The 17978-nt window shown below is 47.1% G+C and overlaps 1 protein-coding gene across 3 annotated transcripts in view; it reads right to left on the bottom strand.

Moving 5' to 3' along the window:
• RASA2 (RAS p21 protein activator 2) overlaps positions 1-806 on the bottom strand; it is a 109201-nt gene extending 108395 nt beyond the window's left edge. For all 3 annotated transcript variants that reach the window (XM_023621031.2, XM_023621030.2, XM_023621032.2), the window contains exon 1: positions 583-806. In XM_023621031.2, the coding sequence (XP_023476799.1) occupies positions 583-715 (133 nt within the window). In that variant the 5' untranslated portion in view covers positions 716-806. The remainder of the gene's footprint in view (positions 1-582) is intronic.
• Positions 807-17978: the final 17172 nt, after the last annotated feature.

The raw sequence follows: 17978 nt of genomic DNA, 5'->3' as shown, positions 1-17978 counted from the left end.
CCCGCCAGCACCCCGCGCGGCCGCCACTCGCGGCCCAGGGCGGCCCGTGGCCTCCGGCCCAGGGCGCCTTTTTCAACCTCGCGCCGGCGGCGAGCCCCGGGGCCAGCAGCCCCCTCCCCTCGGCGGCCCTGCTTCCCCGCCCTCCTCCTCCTCCTCCTCCGGCCGCGCCTCCCCCTAATTACCGCTCGCCTCCCACCTCGGGGCCGCTCCCGGCGCCCGCGGCCGCCCCGAGGCCTGCGTCTGAGGGCGGCCGGAAGCTCCTCGCGCCCCCCGCCCGCGCCCCCGACCGCGCCCCGGAGCCGAGCCCCTCACGCCGGCGCCGGCCCGGGCGAATTCCCCGCTCCCGCTCCCTCCGGACAGGGCGGCCCCAGCCCACGCCGCCCCGTCGAGGCGACGCCTCCCCCACCACACCCCTCCCAGCCTCGCCCGGCCCGGCCCGGCCCCCGCCCAGGCCCCTCTCGGCCCCGCGAGCCCAGCGCCGCTCCCGCCGCCGCCGCCCCCGCGCGCCCGCCGCCCCCTCAGCCCCGCCGCCGCCGCCGCCGCCGCCGCCGGGTGGGTCCCCTCAGCCCGGCCCTCGCTTACATATCTTGCCCCGCAGGCTCTGCAGCACTCGGACCTCGCGACTGTCCTCGTCGCCGGCCCCGGGCTCTGCCGTCGCCGTGGCCGCCGGCGCCTGGGAAGAAGCCGCCGCAGCACCAAGCGCCGCCGCCGCCATGGTGCCGCCCGGCCCGTGCCGCAGCCCCGCCGCCTGCGTAGCCGGGCGAGGCGGAGCCCAGCGGCGGCCTAGGCTGGGCGAGCCGCGCGCTGGCCCCGCCCCCGCCGCGGCCCCGCCGGCCCCGCCCCCGCCCCCGCCTCGAACCGGGGCCGCCCCGGCGCGAACCCGACTGCTGGGTCGCCCCGTGTCTGCCCGGTGAAAGCCCAGGCGCTGGCCAAGTGAGCTCAAGTCGTGGCTCTGAGCAGCCTTGCCGCCCCACTGAGGGAAAGTCCCGGCCTTCCGAGGTCCCCGCATCCTCCTGGGAATTAGGCTCCCGGCACGAGCAGACTTCCACACCTCCTAACTCTCAAGGGAACTCCCTGTGGGAAGAAGATAGAATGGAATTTGACAGTCGGGTGGACCTCAAGACTACCTTATTCAAAAGGAGCCAAGAGGTGCATTAGAGACTTCGCCGGGAATATCCACACGCCCCTACCCCCAAGCCACACACCACACAAAAATCCTTATTTTGAAGTGAGAACGCTGTTTGCTCTGCAAAAGCTGGTTCAGAGGAAGGACCACAGCCCTCAATTACAACGTGAGCGCAGCGCCTGAGACCCTCCCGTAGAGAAATTCGGAAGACTTTACCACCACTTGTATATTTCGGCAACAGAGCACAGAAGCGTCGGGTCCCATCGCCCCCACCCCAAAAGTGAGCGGGTTAAGAAGTTGATTGACACTAGGAAATTCGTAAATCTTTGACTAGTTGTTAGCTTTATTTCAAGGAACTCTTTACAGTGAGTAAACTGCATGAATAATACCCTGGTATGTGAGGAGGAAGATGATTTCCTGGTCCTGAGGTTGTTAACTGCACTGCCCTAAGAAGGAAGATACCTGACCTAATAGGGCAGGGTAGTTGTTTTCCAGGGCAGCAATAGGAATCAGTCAGTCTGTCAACAAATATTTTTTTGAGAGTCAGACTTAGTGATAGCCTCAGAGACTACACAAAGTTGAGGTGAAGAGATCCCCGCCCTCCAGCGCAGTCTTCCTGCAGACACAGGAAGGGACTAAGATGAGGAAAGTGGGGAGTCAGGGAAGGCCTTCCCCGAAACTGCACTAAGACATGAACTGAAGACAAGCGGGGAGAGGCAGGCAGGTGCCAAGGAGGAGACGCCGCTTGTGCAAAGGCTGCACAGCCAGAGAGACTGGCCTTAGTATGTGTCTGTCTCTGAGGAGTGGCACTCCAGTTCTGTGTGTGTTGCAGGTGGCGTCGATGTGATTTTTACACATGTTGGAGAAAGTGAACCTACCCCTTCTTATATGGATGTTTTACTGTTGTTTCAAACAGCAAGTCCAAAACTTAATTCTCTATCTTCCATTCCAAATCTGAGTTCACAGCCGTATTCTGTTATCTGGGCTAGAAAGCTTGACTCCTTTTTTTAACCCCTCACCCTCATACTGTTTTCAGGTGCCACATCTTTCTGACTCTGCTGAAATCTCTCTTCCTTTCTTTCCGTTTGCTGTCATTGTCCTTGTTAAAATCATCTTCATTTGAGTAGTGTCAACATGTTATGGTTTTTTGGTTTTTGTCTTTAAAAAGATACGAGCTTATGAGACAGGCAGACTTGGGTTGGAGCCTAATTCTACACTTTAACATGTGGGACATTTGGGCAAGTTGCTCAACCTTTCTGAACCTGTTTTTTTAACAGTAAAATGGGAATGCTATGCTTAACTCTTCCTTCTTCAAAGGGTTATTATCAGGATTAAATAATTATTGAGAGTATGTGTGTGAAGTATCTAGTGGAATGCTGGGCTCGTAGTAGGATTAGCTCAGTAAATGTTGCTTCATGTTCTTGACTGGAATTCTTATAATGGGTCTCCCATCCCTCCCCTTCCTCCTACATACCACTTAAATTAATCTTCCTAAAGCAAAAGTTGGAGTTTGTCACTTGTCTGCTCAAAAAAACATCAATGGCTTCATTCATCCCTTCAGCCAGCAAGCAAGCTACACTACAGGCCATGAAGAGTGCTAGAAATGACTAAAGCTCACATTCCTTGGGCAAGTGTTCAGGGTTGGGACTAAACCCAGCCTACCTCACTCCTCTTATCTCTGGCCACGCTGAGCCACTTTTCCCGCAAGTGTGACTCTGTCAGGAGTGACCTTCCTGCCTGGTCAATGCTGCCTCGTCCATCTTGCTCTTTCTCTCTTGGACAGAGTTCTTGTTTGTACCTATTGTGACACTGATCACTTTTCACACGGCATTATGTACCCGTGTCCTTGTTTATCTCTTCTCCTACTTTCATTTTTTCGACTCCCTCAATAAATATCTGGTGAATGAATGAATTGAATCATATTAGCTCACTTACTCCCTCCACTTTGTAGGCTTGAAGGTTCCCTGTTTGGAAAGTTCTGATTTGTATTTATTATTCGTCATCATACCTGTCCATATGGTTAAAGTAGGAATGGGAAACTTTAATAACATCTTATAATTTTAAATTAAAAGCTAGTTTTTAAAGGTCTGTTCCTTTCTTTAAAGTATCAGTATCTGTACCAGATTCTCCTGATATCCCTTCTTTTTCGCCAGCTTAACCCCAAGTCCATAACTCTATTACTAAATTGTTACTAAAGGTACGAAAATGATTTTACATGAAATGATACTCCACTTTTTTTTTCTCCCAGGCAGTCTTCCTGTTGCAGATTTCAGAATTATTATACTGTTTCACTAAAATCCAGAAACTCCATTTTTTCTTCATCTGAAATCATTCCTAATTGCTCTAATTCTGAATAAACATTTAAGAATATTAACAATCTTTTTATTGATACCAGCCTGCTTTACAGAGATCTTTAGCAGAGTCATTGTTTCCTTAATGTAAAATAGTTGGGAAATAAAGTTTTGTGAAGACTAGTAAAATTTACTCAAAGTACAATTACAAGAAGGCTGTTATATCTCCCTGGCTTTATTGGCCTGGCATTATGTTTCAAATTCATCTAGAGTTCCTCTCATTTCTTCATGATGTTTAGTAACTGGAACAATATTGCATCATACACAAACTTGCACTTCACTTCCTTCCTCAAATTATTAATGAATGTGTTTAGAGGCCATCACGCCTATCTCTACCCGCTCCATTCTGATGAGCAACCATTCACTACTATGTCTTTTCCTGTTTCTTCACCAGTTTTTAACCCATTCAGTCATTTTCACCCACAAACTGGCTTGCTTCATGGTGGCTGAGGTAGGAAAACTACATTGCCTCTTAATAAGAATGTGTCCTGCAACTAGAAACTAATTCCAGAACTTGTTAGTTATACAGCATTGTTTTGAATCAGCACCCACCAACCTATAACACGGCAATGTAAGGGTATCTCCTAGTCTTGAGTTATTTATTACCTTCTTTCTGGTGACCCAGGTGAAGAGAATTGTGCTTGCTTTTCAATATTTAGACGTAGATCATTATCACAGGGCTAAACACTCATGAGGCAGAACTATTTCCAGTGAGTGGGTGGGAAGGCAAGTTCTTTTGATGATTGATGACTTGATTTCCCCATCATTTTCAGTTACATTGTACAAACAGTCTCTAAATCCAATCAGCATTTTCTTTTTTGATAAAATTGGAGTGGTGGAAGTGAAGCAAGACCTTAAATATTCAGAATATTTTGAGCAATATTCAAAATATATTTTTAACATCTTACCTCAAGATCAAACAGAGCCATAACAAGGGTATGTCTAAACATATGGACAACTTTTTATTCTAAAACTTCTAGCTCTTCCATTAAAAATATTTTCAAATTTGCTCAGCTCCTGGAGGAGGACATGAAACGTCTGAATGTTGGAGCGTGGGACATCCTATGCCCTCAGGCTAGTCTGACTTCAGTTGTTTCTCAGCCTTCCTCTTTTTGAACTATGATGGCATATTCACTCCACCTCCACTGCACTTTTCTCATCATTTTAGAATTATAAAACAACAGATCTGAAAAGAAAACTAGAAAAGTTGCGTACTCATGTACTTGTTTCATCTACTACTCTGTATTCAAGAAATTTCTGTGTTCGTCTGGACAGATTTGTCCATTCACCGTGAACCCTGGAGACCTGCTTCATCCAGTTGGCGAGAACCAGGCCAGAGGACTTCAGGCCCTGGCCCAGCTGATTTTCATGCTCTGAAGACATGGCTAAGGTCTCCTGAGGCCAACAACTCTGTCATTTGCTTGGCTGGCACACATTTGAATTTGCACCTCCAGCAGTCAGCGAAGGAGGCTAGGGCTAGAGACCCACTTGGCTATACTCATGAAAGGTCAGAGATCGATGTGTCACCTCCCAGTCCCCTCCACAGGGCCATGGGAGAAAATGGAGTGGTGGTTGGGTAGATGATGCCCTTGAGTTCTTCCAAACTCTGAGGAAGGAGAAAGAAGACTCGGGTGGAACTAGAAAGAAGCTGGCTGCAGAGCTGGCCCAAAGGCCCCTCGTGCAGCAAAGCTCCAGGTGGGGAAAACGTCGGTGAGGAGGGAGATTCAACAATGCAAGTCCAAGGTGAACTTCTCTGGAAAGTCTCTCTCCCCTCTGGCAAAACACAGAAACGCACAGTGCCATGTATTGGCACTGACTCTGTGCCAGACTCTTCACATGGACCCATCAGGTTGATGCTATGGTGGTTTATTGTTGTTGTTATTCCCATTTTATAGATGATATCTCTGAGCACAGAAAGGTTAAAAGACTTCCACAGGTTGGACAGCTGGTAAATAGGGTATCTGGCGTTTGAACTGATGCATTCTGACTGTACTACACATTCCCAATCATGCTACTCGAGTGCCATGCTGGGAAGATCTGTTTCCCACTGGGCAGTTTTCCCAGTGGTGAGGGGTTGGGATCGCCCAATTCTGAGAGGCAGTCACTCCTGATGGTGAGAGCAACTTCTGAGCAGCTTCTGTGGTATCTTGGAGGTGAAAAAGCTGGTTGGGTGTTTAGCCCCAAAGCCACCAGCTGGCTCCCAGGGAGAACCATAGGAGACTCTTAGTGGAGCAGAGTAAGCATGGGTTGCTCCTGGAGACAAAAAGGACTCCGGAAGAAGGGGACCTGACTGGAGGAGCAGGGCAGGTTGGAGGAGGAGGAGCCGGCAATCCTTGCATCAGGTATTTTATTGCATAAGCAGAATTCTTTGGGTACAAAACAGTTTTATTTCCCCATCCATGTCCTTTTCTCCCTGCTCTGGGACGACTTCTTTCCCAGCCCTGGGAAAAGTCTCGTACAGATTCCACTGCTTGTTCAGCTACTTTTAGTTACAAAAAAAGGTCTCGTGTCAGTAATCTAAGAGTCCAGTTCAGAATAATAATCAAAACTTCTCATTTCGAAGTTAAAGCTTCTCCTCTGCCCTGACTCAGACCTGCCCAGGCTGGGAGGTTTACAGCGGGAGGGAGGATGAGATTGACTTCTCGCCTTTTTCCTGGGCTCCGTCTGCACTCGCCGAGGTTGCTGACCTTTGGGGTAAGCAGGGTGCAGGGGAATGACACAGTCGTAGATGACCTGTCCTGGCATGAGCCAGCATTGCTGCTCTCTGACCTTCTGATGCTCAGAGAAGCTTCTTTCTTTCATGGGCCACTTATGTGGGCTACTCAGAGATTCTCTGTTCTGAGCCTCAACTCTGGTGGTGTCTCCTCCAAGCATCAGCTGACAACTCCGAACATTCAGTCCCTAGGCTTCCCCAGCCCACCCACCTGCTGAGTCAATTCATCTGGCACCTGCCACTTAGGATGAAGCCCTTTAAATTATGTTTCTAAGTCAGTCCCTCCTGGGAATGGAGTGCGCTCTCAGCGGGAGGGAGTAATGCATCCACTCCTTCTCCCTCTTTCTCACTCTTGCTCTCCCTTTCTGCCACCTTAAGGCAGTAGCCTCAGCCTCTTGCCTTTAGATTTCTCAGGTTTGTCACACCCCAGGGACACCCCCCATGTGCTCTGAGGGGTCACTTTCGCTTGTCTTGACAAGAAATCTTTCTTGCCTTTGCCCACAAGAGGGGTGTGGAGAAATGCCTTGGTACAGTAACAATTCCTCCCAGAAGACTTTCCCATCCTCTTCCTGTTATAGGCCTGAGTAGATGGACAGCTAAAGCTGGCCCACAATGGGTCTCCCAGACTCTTTCAGATTCAGCAGCGGGGGTCTGGCCTCTCTTATTAGGATGTAAGGAGGCACCCATAGTACTGCCCTGTCACATTAGAGAAGTGAGAAGGGAGAAGGGAGGGCCACTCATCACCCCCAGACAGCAGAGGAAGGTAATGGGCCTTAAAAGAGACTGGCCAGGGAAGGCCTCCCTGATCTTGGGATGGAGTGGTCCAGAGACCCTCTCTGGCTCCCTGAAAGGAGGATAGTCCAAGAGACTGAGGCACAAGGGATGAGAGGCTGATGAGGCTGGAACACTGAGTCTGAGCCAGGAGGGCATCAACCCCAAGGCTGCTCCTGTATACCTGCAGAGAGCAGAGCAGGATGCTTCCTCCAGGAGCCTCTTAGGTCCAGAGGACTCTCATCCCCAAGGTTCATGGAGCCTCGGAATCTGAATAACTGGCTATTCCTCAGGAAAGCAGAGTGATGCCCTAGCCTTGTGTACTTCTTCCAGGGGAACTGGTGAGAACTACAAAGGTACATGGAGGGAGAGTGAAGTTTAGATGACCTGAACCTGGTAGGTAAAGTTGCCAAGGGCTCACTCTTCAGGAAGGGAGGAGGAACGATAACCTTTATTCAGTAAAAAATTCACTTGGTCAATAATATTGTAATAACTTTGGTGACAGATGGTAACTAAATTTAACATGGTGATCATTTTGTAATATATATAGATATTGAATCACTACGGAATATACCTGAAACTAATATGATATTGTATGTCAATTATACACCAATTAGGAAAAAAAGAGGGCTGGCCTGTGGCCTGGTGGTTAAGTCCAGCGCACTTTGCTTCAGCAACCTGGGTTTGTGGGTTTGGGTCCTGGGTGCAGACCTACACCACTTGTCAAGCCATGTTGTGGCAATGGCGCACATACAAAAAATAGAGGAAGATTGGCACAGATGTTAGCTCAGGGCTAATCTTCCTCAAGCAAAAAAAAAAAAAAGAAAAAGAAAAAGATTGGTGAATTTTCTTCACCCCTAAAATAAAAGGACAAATATTTCACTGAACTCTGATAACCACAAGCACCTACATCTAACTAGTCAAGTCCAAAAATGTATTCCTTTAAAACACTTTTTCTTCAGATATAATTTTGGGCTTGTATACATCCTTTACCCAATTCTCCAAATGTTAATGTTTAAAAATATTTGCTCTTTTGCTTTGCTGTCCTCTCTCTCTCTCCACCCCACCACACCTCTCTCTCCTGAAATCATTTGAGTATGTGGTCCCTCTGCCCCTAAATATTTGAGCATATATTTCCTAAAAGCAAGAGTTCTCTTACATGACCTAGTGCAATTATTAAAGTCAGGAAATTAACATTGATACAACATGTTAGCTAACCTATAAGCTTTATTCAAAGTTTACCAATTGTCCCAGTAATGATCTTTATAGAAAAAGAAAATCCTGGAGCATGAGTTGCATTCAGTTGTTATGAGTCTTTCCTTTCTTTTTTTTCTTTTTTTCTTGAGGAAGACTGGCCCTGAGCTAACATCCGTGCCCATCTTCCTCTACTTTATATGTGGGATGGCTGCCACAGCATGGCATGCCAAGCGGTGCCATGTCCCCACCTGGGATCAAACCAGCGCACCCCAGGCTGCTGAAGTGGAACATGCGAACTTAACCACTGGGCCACGGGGCTGGCCCCTTTACCTTCCTTTAATCTGGTACAGTTCTTCAGTTTTTCCTTGTTTTTCATAAGCTTGATATTTTTGGTTAGTGCAGGCCAGTTATTTTGCAGAATGTCCCTCAATTTGTATTATGCATTTTTGACAGAAATACTGCATAAGCAATGCTGAGTTCTTCTCAGTACATCCCATCAGGAAGCTCATGGTGAACATCTTTCCCATTACTGGTGTGTTAACTTCGATCCCTTGGTTAAAGCGGTATCTGCCAGGTTTGTCCTCTGTAAAGTCACTGTGTTCCCATATAATTAATAAGTACCTTGTGGGGTGATACTTGAGATTTTGTAAAAGTAATTTGTTTTTCTTCCCAAACATGTTCCTCCTTCTGTATTTCACTGGGATGAATTGTTTCTTCACCTATCCAACTGCCCAAGCCGGAAACTGGGGAGTCGTCACTCTCTCCTCTTCCTTGTCTTTTGTGTTCCATAACCAAATCTTGTGGATTCTGCCCCTTTCATGTCTTTCAAATTGATCTCCCCCCCCCCCTTTCCCACTGCCACTACTTAGCTCAGCTTCTCATCTTCTTTCCTTTGAGTTACTGAGACACCACCTAAGTAGGCTCTCTGCTTCCTGTCCATTCCTCTCCCCAACCCTACCCACTTTGCCACCAGAGTTGCCTTTCAAAAATGTAAATCTGGGGCTGACCTTGGTGGTGTAGTGGTTGAGTTCCCACGTTCTGCTTCGGTGGCCTGGGGTTCACGGGTTGGGACCCTGGGCATGGACCTGCACACTGCGCATCAAGCCATACTGTGGAGGCATCCCACATACAAAAAATAGAGGAAGACTGGCAGAGATGTTAGCTCAGGGACAATCTTCCTCAAGCAAAAAAAAAAAAAAAAAAAAAAGAGAGAGAGAGAGAGAAAGAAAAAGAAAATGCAAATCTGCATTTTCCTGTCAAAAAACCTTTAATGAAGAAGTTGTGAACTAGAGGTTTTCAGGCATTGATGGGAACCACATGACACATGAGCTACAATCCATGGCCAGCTTGAGCTGCCATAACAAAATACTGCAGACTGGGTGGCTTAAACAACACTTTATTTTCTCACAGTTCTGGAGGCTAGAAGTCCAAGATCAATTTTGTGGCTGACTCTATGTCTGGTGAGAGCTTTCTTCCTGGCTTTCAGATGGCGTCTCCTTGCTCTGTCCTCACCTGGCCTTTCTCTTCTGTGTGCACATGGAGGGAGGATGAGCTCTCTCCTGTCTCTTCTGATAAGGACACTAATCCGATGGATCAGGGCCCCTCTCTTATGACCTCATTTAACCTTAATCAGTTCCTTAACGACTCCACCTCTAAATATAGCCACACTGGGGGTTAGGGCCTCAACATATGAATTTGGGGGGACATAGACATTCTGTCCATAACAAGTGCCCACATCTCTCTTTCTCATACCCACGGCACACACTGCAATCCATCACAGCCCTGCTTCCTACTGAATTTGAATAAGCCTCAGAACATCTTGTCTGCCTTCTCAAGGTCAAAGCTCCCTGGAAGCTAGGATGCATATGCGTGACTCGGTGTCCCCCAGGGAGATACAGCCATGAGAGACTTTAATTCAGAGGAGAAAAATAGGAGGAAGAAGAAGACATTGCTGGGAAGGTGGCAAGGCATAGCAGAAGGACCTCAGACAGTCAAAGTAGAGGCCCTGGCCACTGTATCCTCTACAAAGCACAGCGCCTGTGTCTATGGACCAGATGTGTGATTGAGGTGGTGTTTCTGAATGAAAAGCTTTCCAACTTGACTCTTTGAACCTCCAAGAGATTCTTTGTTGCGCAGTACCCTTAATGTGTTTGTTCCCTGCTTAAATTAGCTAAAGTGTGTTCTGTTGTTTCAAAAACAGATGTAACCAATACATTCCTGCACTTGATGTGCTGATAGGCCAGGCTCTTTGCAGTTCTCTAAGTGTGCCAGGTGGATCTGCTGCACTCCAACTGCTCCCTTTGTCCAATACCCTCTCCCCACCAGTCCCCCATCATACCAGTTAGGAAGGTTTTGGCTGCAAGTAACAGATAAACTGTTAAAAAATGGCTTAAACAATTACAGTTTATTTTATCCACAAAAAAGAAGTCCTTATGAGCCCTCAAAAAATTAAAAACAGAAGTACTATATGATCCTGCTATTCCACTCTGGGTATGTACCCAAAATAATTGAAAGCAGAGTGTTAAGGAGAGTTGTACACTTACGTTCATAGCAGCATTATTTACAATAGTCAAAAAGTAGAAGCAACTCCAGTGTCCATTGGATCGACAGATGGATGAATAAGCAAAATGTGGTATATACATACATTGGAATATTATTTAGCCTTAAAAATGAAAGCAATTCTGACACATGATACAACATGGCTGAACCTTGAGGACATTATGCTAAGTAAGATAGGCCGGTCACAAAAAGACAAATATTGTATGATTCCACTTTTTTTTTTTTTTGAGGAAGATTAGCCCTGAGCTAACTACTGCCAGTCCTCCTCTTTTTGCTGAGGAAGCCTGGCCCTGAGCTAACATCTGTGCCATCTTCCTCCACTTTACATGTGGGATGCCTACCACAGCATGGCTTGCCAAACGGTGCCATGTCCGCACCTGGATGCGAACCAGCGAATCCCGGGCCACCGAGAAGTGGAACATGTGAACTTAACCACTGCACCACCGGGCTGGCCCCTGTATGATTCCACTTTTATGTGATATCTAGAGTTGTCAAAATCCTAGAGACAAAAAGTAGAATGGTGGATGCCAGGGGCTGAGGGGAGAGGAATGGAGAGCTGTTGTTTGATGGGTACAGAGATCAGACCTGAGACCTGAACCAAACCAATGTTCTCTTGTGAGAAGGAAAGGGGAGCAATAGCCATAGAGTGGGCAGCCAATTCTGTGCACCATACCAATGTTCCTACTTATCTTTCAACAATAAGTTCAACTGAAAATATGTCAATACATGTAATACCTGAGATTCACCTCCTGGTTTGCCCCATAGAATTGGGGCACTATAGTACCCTGTGTGTGTGTACATTCACTGCAATACTTATGACACTTTTACCATTCCTATCTGTTCACCTGTATGTAAGATTCTCAAAGACCAGACAATGTTTTATTTGTCTTTGCCTCTCATGTGCACAGGAAACATAGATAAACGCAGAAGACACTTACAAAATGTTTGATGAATGATGAATGAATAAATGAATGAATGAGATGGCCTGTTCAGAGAAGCTGTTAATAAACGAGCTCAGAATTCTGAATTTGAAACCCACAAGGGAAACCAGAGCAGACCACATAACCATGCCGGGCTGAGCTTGGGCTTTGCAGAAAGCTTAGGTGCAGAGAAAAGGCAATGTCTCAGAGCTCAGATGAGGAAGAAGAAAGGGAAGGAGGCAGGGTCTGGGGTTTGCAATCCTCCCCCTGGGCTAGGGCTGTATATGTCACAAGCAGCTCATTTTGGGCAGAGATAGCCAAGGAGAGGAGAAGCTCATGCGTCATAAACTGTTGCCTAGTACAGTAGTGGGCTGGCTCTAAACATCTTCCATTTCTTGTGGGTTGTTGTAGAGGCTGGAAAAACTGATTTCAAAGTTACAAGTTGTTTTCATACTTGTTACTATGATCAAATCTCCAAGCAGCCCTATCAGCCTGTGACTACACATGAAGTCCTATTAACGTCATTAACCCAAAGTTCTTGATCTTGCCTCCACCCTCCACTTGCCTGAATAATTCAACCTCTCCCCAGTTATTTATTTCCAGGAGTGCCCAAGGGGTCCGTCAGACTCACCATTGGCAGCGTGGGGGTTACTGGGCTTGCTGTGTTCTTCCTTTCTAGCTCTGGCTTCCCTTTGCCACTGTGTCAACTCAGGAAGTAGCTTGAGGGACTCTCACCACTTTAGGTGCCTGCTGTGACAGTGCCAAGGCCCAAGCCCAGAACATTGTCCTTCAGAGCCCAGAGCTTCCAGGTGTTGACAAAGATGGCCATCTTCCCAATTCCAGGCCCCAAAACAGCCCTGCTTGGGCTCTGATTCTCTCATAAAGTCAGCTCTTAGCTCTGGTTCTCATCCTTTCCCCATCTGGCCTCCAACTAGTCTGAGATGCCAGGCTGAAAACAGCAGACTTACAGTATGGTTAACTCAACAGATACTTCCCACCTCTTCCTCCTTTGCTGCTGCCACCATAGAGGTCAGTAAAGCTTTTCCAGCCTCCCTGGCCGCTAGAGTGGGTTATATGACCCAGTGAGATAAGAGGAGGAGTCCTCTTTGGGCTTCTAGAAGGCTTCTGCTTTTCCTGGTAGAAGGGACAGACGAGGCTGCCACCACCCCTTCTCCCTGTGGCCCCCTGCCTGGAAATGCGACAGCCGTCTGTGACCGTGACAAAAAAGGCCAAGAGAATCCCTGTCCCTGAAATCTTCAAGCCGGCTTTGGACTGCCTTCCTCCAGGCTTCTTGTTATGAGAGAAAACAATGGATACCTATCTGTTTAAGCCACTGTTTGTCAGTTATTATGATTATTTTTTCTTTAAAGATTGCCACCTGAGCTAACAACTGTTGCCAATCTTCTTTATTTTTTTCCTGCTTCTTCTCCCCAAATCCCCCCAGTACACAGCTGCATATTTTAGTTGTGGGTCCTTCTAGTTGTGGCATGTGGGATGCCGCCTTAGCATGGCCTAATGAGCAGTGCCACGTCCGCACCCAGGATTCAAACTGGCAAAACCCTGGGCCACCGAAACGGAGTGTGAACTTAACCACTCGGCCACGGGGCTGGTCCCTGTTTGTCAGTTATTGAAGCCAAAATCATGTTCCTAGCTGTTACAAGTTTGACTTTTGCACATTATGTGCTGATACTATGAAACTATCTCTTATAGTCCAAGTTGTTAATTCATAAATCACCTGACGGAGGATGCTCTTGATTCATCACTTGGGACCCTGCCTGCCATTTATTGTTACTGGGAGAAGGAGGCGGGTCTCCACTAAGTGATGGAGGCATCTGAAGGCAGTTACTTTTGGTGGCATTGGTGCTAAGACCAGGCCTGGTGGCAAAGTCCTTCTGGCATTGTGTCCTGACTCTGAGTTCTTAGTTTGTCCCTACAGAGGAAAGTAGAGGTTTGGGACAACCTGGTCATGTATCCTGGCCCTCACAGTGTGGGCCCAAGGGAAGGGGAGATGCCTGAACTGACCTCCTCAGGTCAGGGCTGTTGGTAGTCTCCCCCTAGGCAGCTGCCTCCTGCCTTCAGTCTGAAAGAGGGTGAGATCAGGACTGTAATGAGAGCAGGAAACCCTCACCCCTTATAATTCATTTCTGGATAGTATTTGTATTGTTGTTGTAAATTGTAATTAATCTAGTTCTGAAGACTTTGGCATTTATTTCATAAAACTGTTTCTTCTGTAGGACTGAATTCCAGAGAAAAGGTATAGATACACAACCACAAAAGAAAGAGGATATTTTGATAATCTGGTGGCCCATTTGAAATAATTGTATCTGGGGCCGGCCCAGTGGCACAGCAGTTAAGTGCACATGTTCCGCTTTGGCGGCCCGGGGTTTGCTGGTTCGGATCCGGGTGTGACATGGCACCGCTTGGCAAGCCATGCTGTGGTAGGCATCCCACATATAAAGTAGAGGAAGATGGGCACGGATGTTAGCTCAGGGCCAGTCTTCTTCAGCAAAAAGAGGAGGATTGGCAGTAGATGTTAGCTCAGGGCTAATCTTCCTCAAAAAAAAAAAATGAAATAATTGTATCAAAATGGCCACCAGTTTGTTGTGTTATTGTTCTAAGCCACACCAAGGTGGTCCTCAGGAGTGAACTCTGGGGCTGTCGGTGGCGAGAGATGGAGCTGTGACCTGAAGAGGAAGGGCTGATGGAGAGAGAGCCAGGGAGATAGGAATCAAAATCCTAAAGACCTTTAATAGAGCGTTTGGACAGTGGGTCAAATCTACCACTATCCCTCACTACCCTTCTCCAGATAATCCTTCCTGTGAGATGTCTTACCTGCAGCCCCACAAAACAAATGTGTTAGTATCTCAGTGAGAGTGTCCTGAGGGGTGGGATGGGAGGAGATCCAGATTCTGAGGATTCTCTAAGTAATGAGCAAAAGATGGAGAGTAACCAGGATTGCTCATATTGATCATGTCTTAAATAGGATAGCTTTTTTGATTGGTGTGCTAGTTTAGTATTTTTATATTGAGAATAAAAATATTTATAAGGGCTTTTCATGAATTTTCTAGCAACTTCCATATTCATCTCTATGTTGCCACAGGGTCTAGAATTCTTCAACAGGAATTCTCCCACTTTAAAGGTTTTTAGGATCCCAAATTCTATGATTTGGCTGATATTACTGTATGTATGTAGTGCTGTTTAAGAATTAATATCACAAACTTGTAAGAATGTTTAAAATGAAAAACATTGCCTTTTACCTAGTCTTTGGGAAGAGATGATGTAAGGAAACAGCTGCCCCTTCCTCCACTTTCTCTATCAGGGTTTCTCTACTGTGGCACTGTGGCACTGTGGCACGTTGGCTGGAATAGTTCTTGCTGTTGGGGGCTGTCCTGTGCATTGTAGGATGTTCAGCAGCATGTGTGGCCTCCACCTGCTAGATACCATTAGCCTCTCCCACTTGTGACAACCAAAAATGTCTCCAGGCATTGTCAAATGTCCTCTGGCAGGCAGAATCACCCCCAGCTGAGAACCTCTGCTCCATAATAACGCATCTCTTGTATAATAGCAGGGCGATTGTGTTTGTAAACCAAGACCTGTCAAAGCTCAGATCCACGTGGCTTAGTCCTTGCGTGGCTGGGTTCAAAGAAGCAAAGTCCTGATAGGAATTCTGCTCTTAAGCTCAAGGACTATAAATGAGACCCAAGTATGTAACCTAGAGCAGCCCTTATCAAAATACCTTTCCTCTTTCACATCCAGCCGTTCCACTCCTCACTCTCTTTCCCCAGAGCAGCCTGCTCTCTCAGCCACCCGTTCTCTCCCTCCATCTCTCTGTCCCTCTCCCACGCCCACTTGATGCCTCTGAACACATTCATGTCCTCTGCTCTCCATGGCCTCTTGCAAAAGGAGCTTGTCTTTTATTTTTTTTTTCCTTAGAATCTACCCATGTGGCTTATACCACTTCTATCTCTCTCCCATTCCCCTGATTCTGCATCAAAAGCCCCAAAGCTCTGGTTTGGACCTTCCAAGCTCTTCTCCACAGTTGGGTGTGGGTGGATGGGAGGAACTGAGCAGCCCAAGCAGCACCAAATTTAGCAGTGGGGAGGAGGACGGGAGAAGCTGGCAACACTCATATGTGTGAAGGGTTGCAGATTTTTTCACCCTACTCACAAATGTGCAAAAAAGACACAGCATTTCATTTCTCTAAAATTGTTCTTGTCTTCCTCATGCGTCTGCAACCACTGAATGGAGGGAAAAAATATTCTGGCACAATTTAAATAGATATTTTAGGTAAATAGATCATCTTTTTAGGTAAAAAGTGCTGTCTCAGGTATCTGCATCCACCTTTTATATCTTTTTGAGAGAGTATCTGGGTTTTTGGTGGAATTGTGGCTAACCAATCCTATAGGAACAGAGAAAAGATGGGATCCTCACTCAGGTCCATGCAGCATCTTCTGCATCCTTGCTGATTTCTGCTCTGAGTAGATGGTCTGGATACTCCTGGGTTGTATCCAACCCGTCCCTGGAAGTTCTATGAGCACTTGCCATTGAGGCTGTGTCTACAGTACCTGTGGTTTGGTCCCTCCTGGCTTGGAAGGGCCTGCTAGTTCTCCCCGATGACTCAGCCACTGCTTGGCTGATGCTGCACACCCTGTATCCTCCATCTGCCTCTTGCCTAGGATGTCTACCCCCAGTCTTGCTGATGACTCACCTTTCTCGCATGGCTGAGGTGTGGAAGCCTGTTGGCTCTCCACTCAGCTACTTTCCAGGCCTCTTCTCTGGAGCAGGTGGGAACTCCTTGGTCCAATTTATTCCATACTGGTCCTGGGGGCAGCCCAGAAAATTATATTCCACCTCTCTCCCTGCAGAATTTTGCTGTGATTGATCCTGTTGAGTTAAACCTTGGTAAAACAACACCTAGGGTGGTGCCAGCCAATCTGCAAGGTGAGCCCCAAAGACGCAAAGATGAAGTCTTCAGAAGCCCTCAACCTTTTCCCCAGCTACTTAACAAACCTCCCACTTTGGGTGGATCGGGAGAAGGGAGGTTAGAGTCACCTCTGCCAGCCTCCCCGGCCTCTCTCTCCTTTTTTCCTAGACAGTCCACTGCCACTGCTAGGGTGGGCGTTCCTCTTTCTCTTCCTGTCGACTCCAGGACTTCCCTGTGCAAAACTCTGTGATCAAGTTGGCTTTTGATATACAAATAAGAGAAATAAAGGAATCTAGAACATCTTTTCTCTCTCTTACAAAGCCTAGCTTTTAAGATCATCTGGCTGAAAAATCCTGGAATCCTATTTGGAAACTGATACTTAACTTTTTCTTCCTCTTTCTCTTTTTCTTTCTACTCCTTCTGTAATAATCCTAAACCTCCCTGAGGCAAATGGAAACCTCTGGAAGTAGGGAGGGAAGGTCAGTATAAGTATATATAAAAGAAAGCAGTGTATATGGGTGTTTCAAAACTATATTATCACCGTTGTATACATTGATCATTTTTCCTACCACATGTCATGTTCTAATGTGGTTGTTCCATAGAGGCCTGCATGGCCGAGACCGCAGCCTGTGGGTAGACCACGTCTGTCCAGTGAATGGCCAGAAGAAGATGCAGGTTCTCAGACAGGAAACCAGAACTCTGAGGGCAAATCTTAACAGACAGGAGAAAGGACTCTCTACCGTCCTCGAGGTCTCTTGGGCTGGACTCACAGGGGCCTCAGGACCAGGACGGTCATCCAAGTGTGGACAATTTTCTCTCCCAAATGGAGTCAGGCCAGAGCCTGCAAAGGGAGATTTCTTTCTAGGGCTGTGCTTCCCTGACTCTACAATTCAAAAGATCAGTATAATAAAATGTTTTTAATGGGAGGACTAAGATAGAGTTAGCAACTTTTCATTTTGCCAAGCAAGTATGTTTAAAATAAACCACTATATCATCAATGTTTATTTAGGAAAAAAAAAGGACTTTTAACACCCAAAAAGTTGGTGATTTTTTTTTTTCCCAAACCCCCCCAGTACATAGTTGTATATCCCAGTTGTGAGTGCCTCTGGTTGTGCTATGTGGGACGCCACCTCAGCATGGCCTGATGAGTAGTGCCATGTCCACACCCAGGATCGGAACCGGTGAAACCCTAGGCTGCCAAAGCAGAGTGTGCAAACTTAACCACTCGGCCACGGGGCTGGCCCCAGATTTTGTTTTAAGGAAAGCATCATTTATTGATAAGAGAGAAAGCCACTTCAGATACCTGGAATGGCGTGGAGCAAAAGAGGCAGGGAAGGGAGATAGGCAATGTCCGTTCCAGTGGTAGTGGGGTATACTTCTTTGCCTATAGGATTTGTACAGGATTGGATGGGAGGCA

Source organism: Equus caballus, chromosome 16 (genome assembly GCF_041296265.1).
Source record: "Equus caballus isolate H_3958 breed thoroughbred chromosome 16, TB-T2T, whole genome shotgun sequence".
Lineage (NCBI taxonomy): Eukaryota > Metazoa > Chordata > Mammalia > Perissodactyla > Equidae > Equus > Equus caballus.
This window is presented reverse-complemented; position numbering and strand designations above follow the sequence as displayed.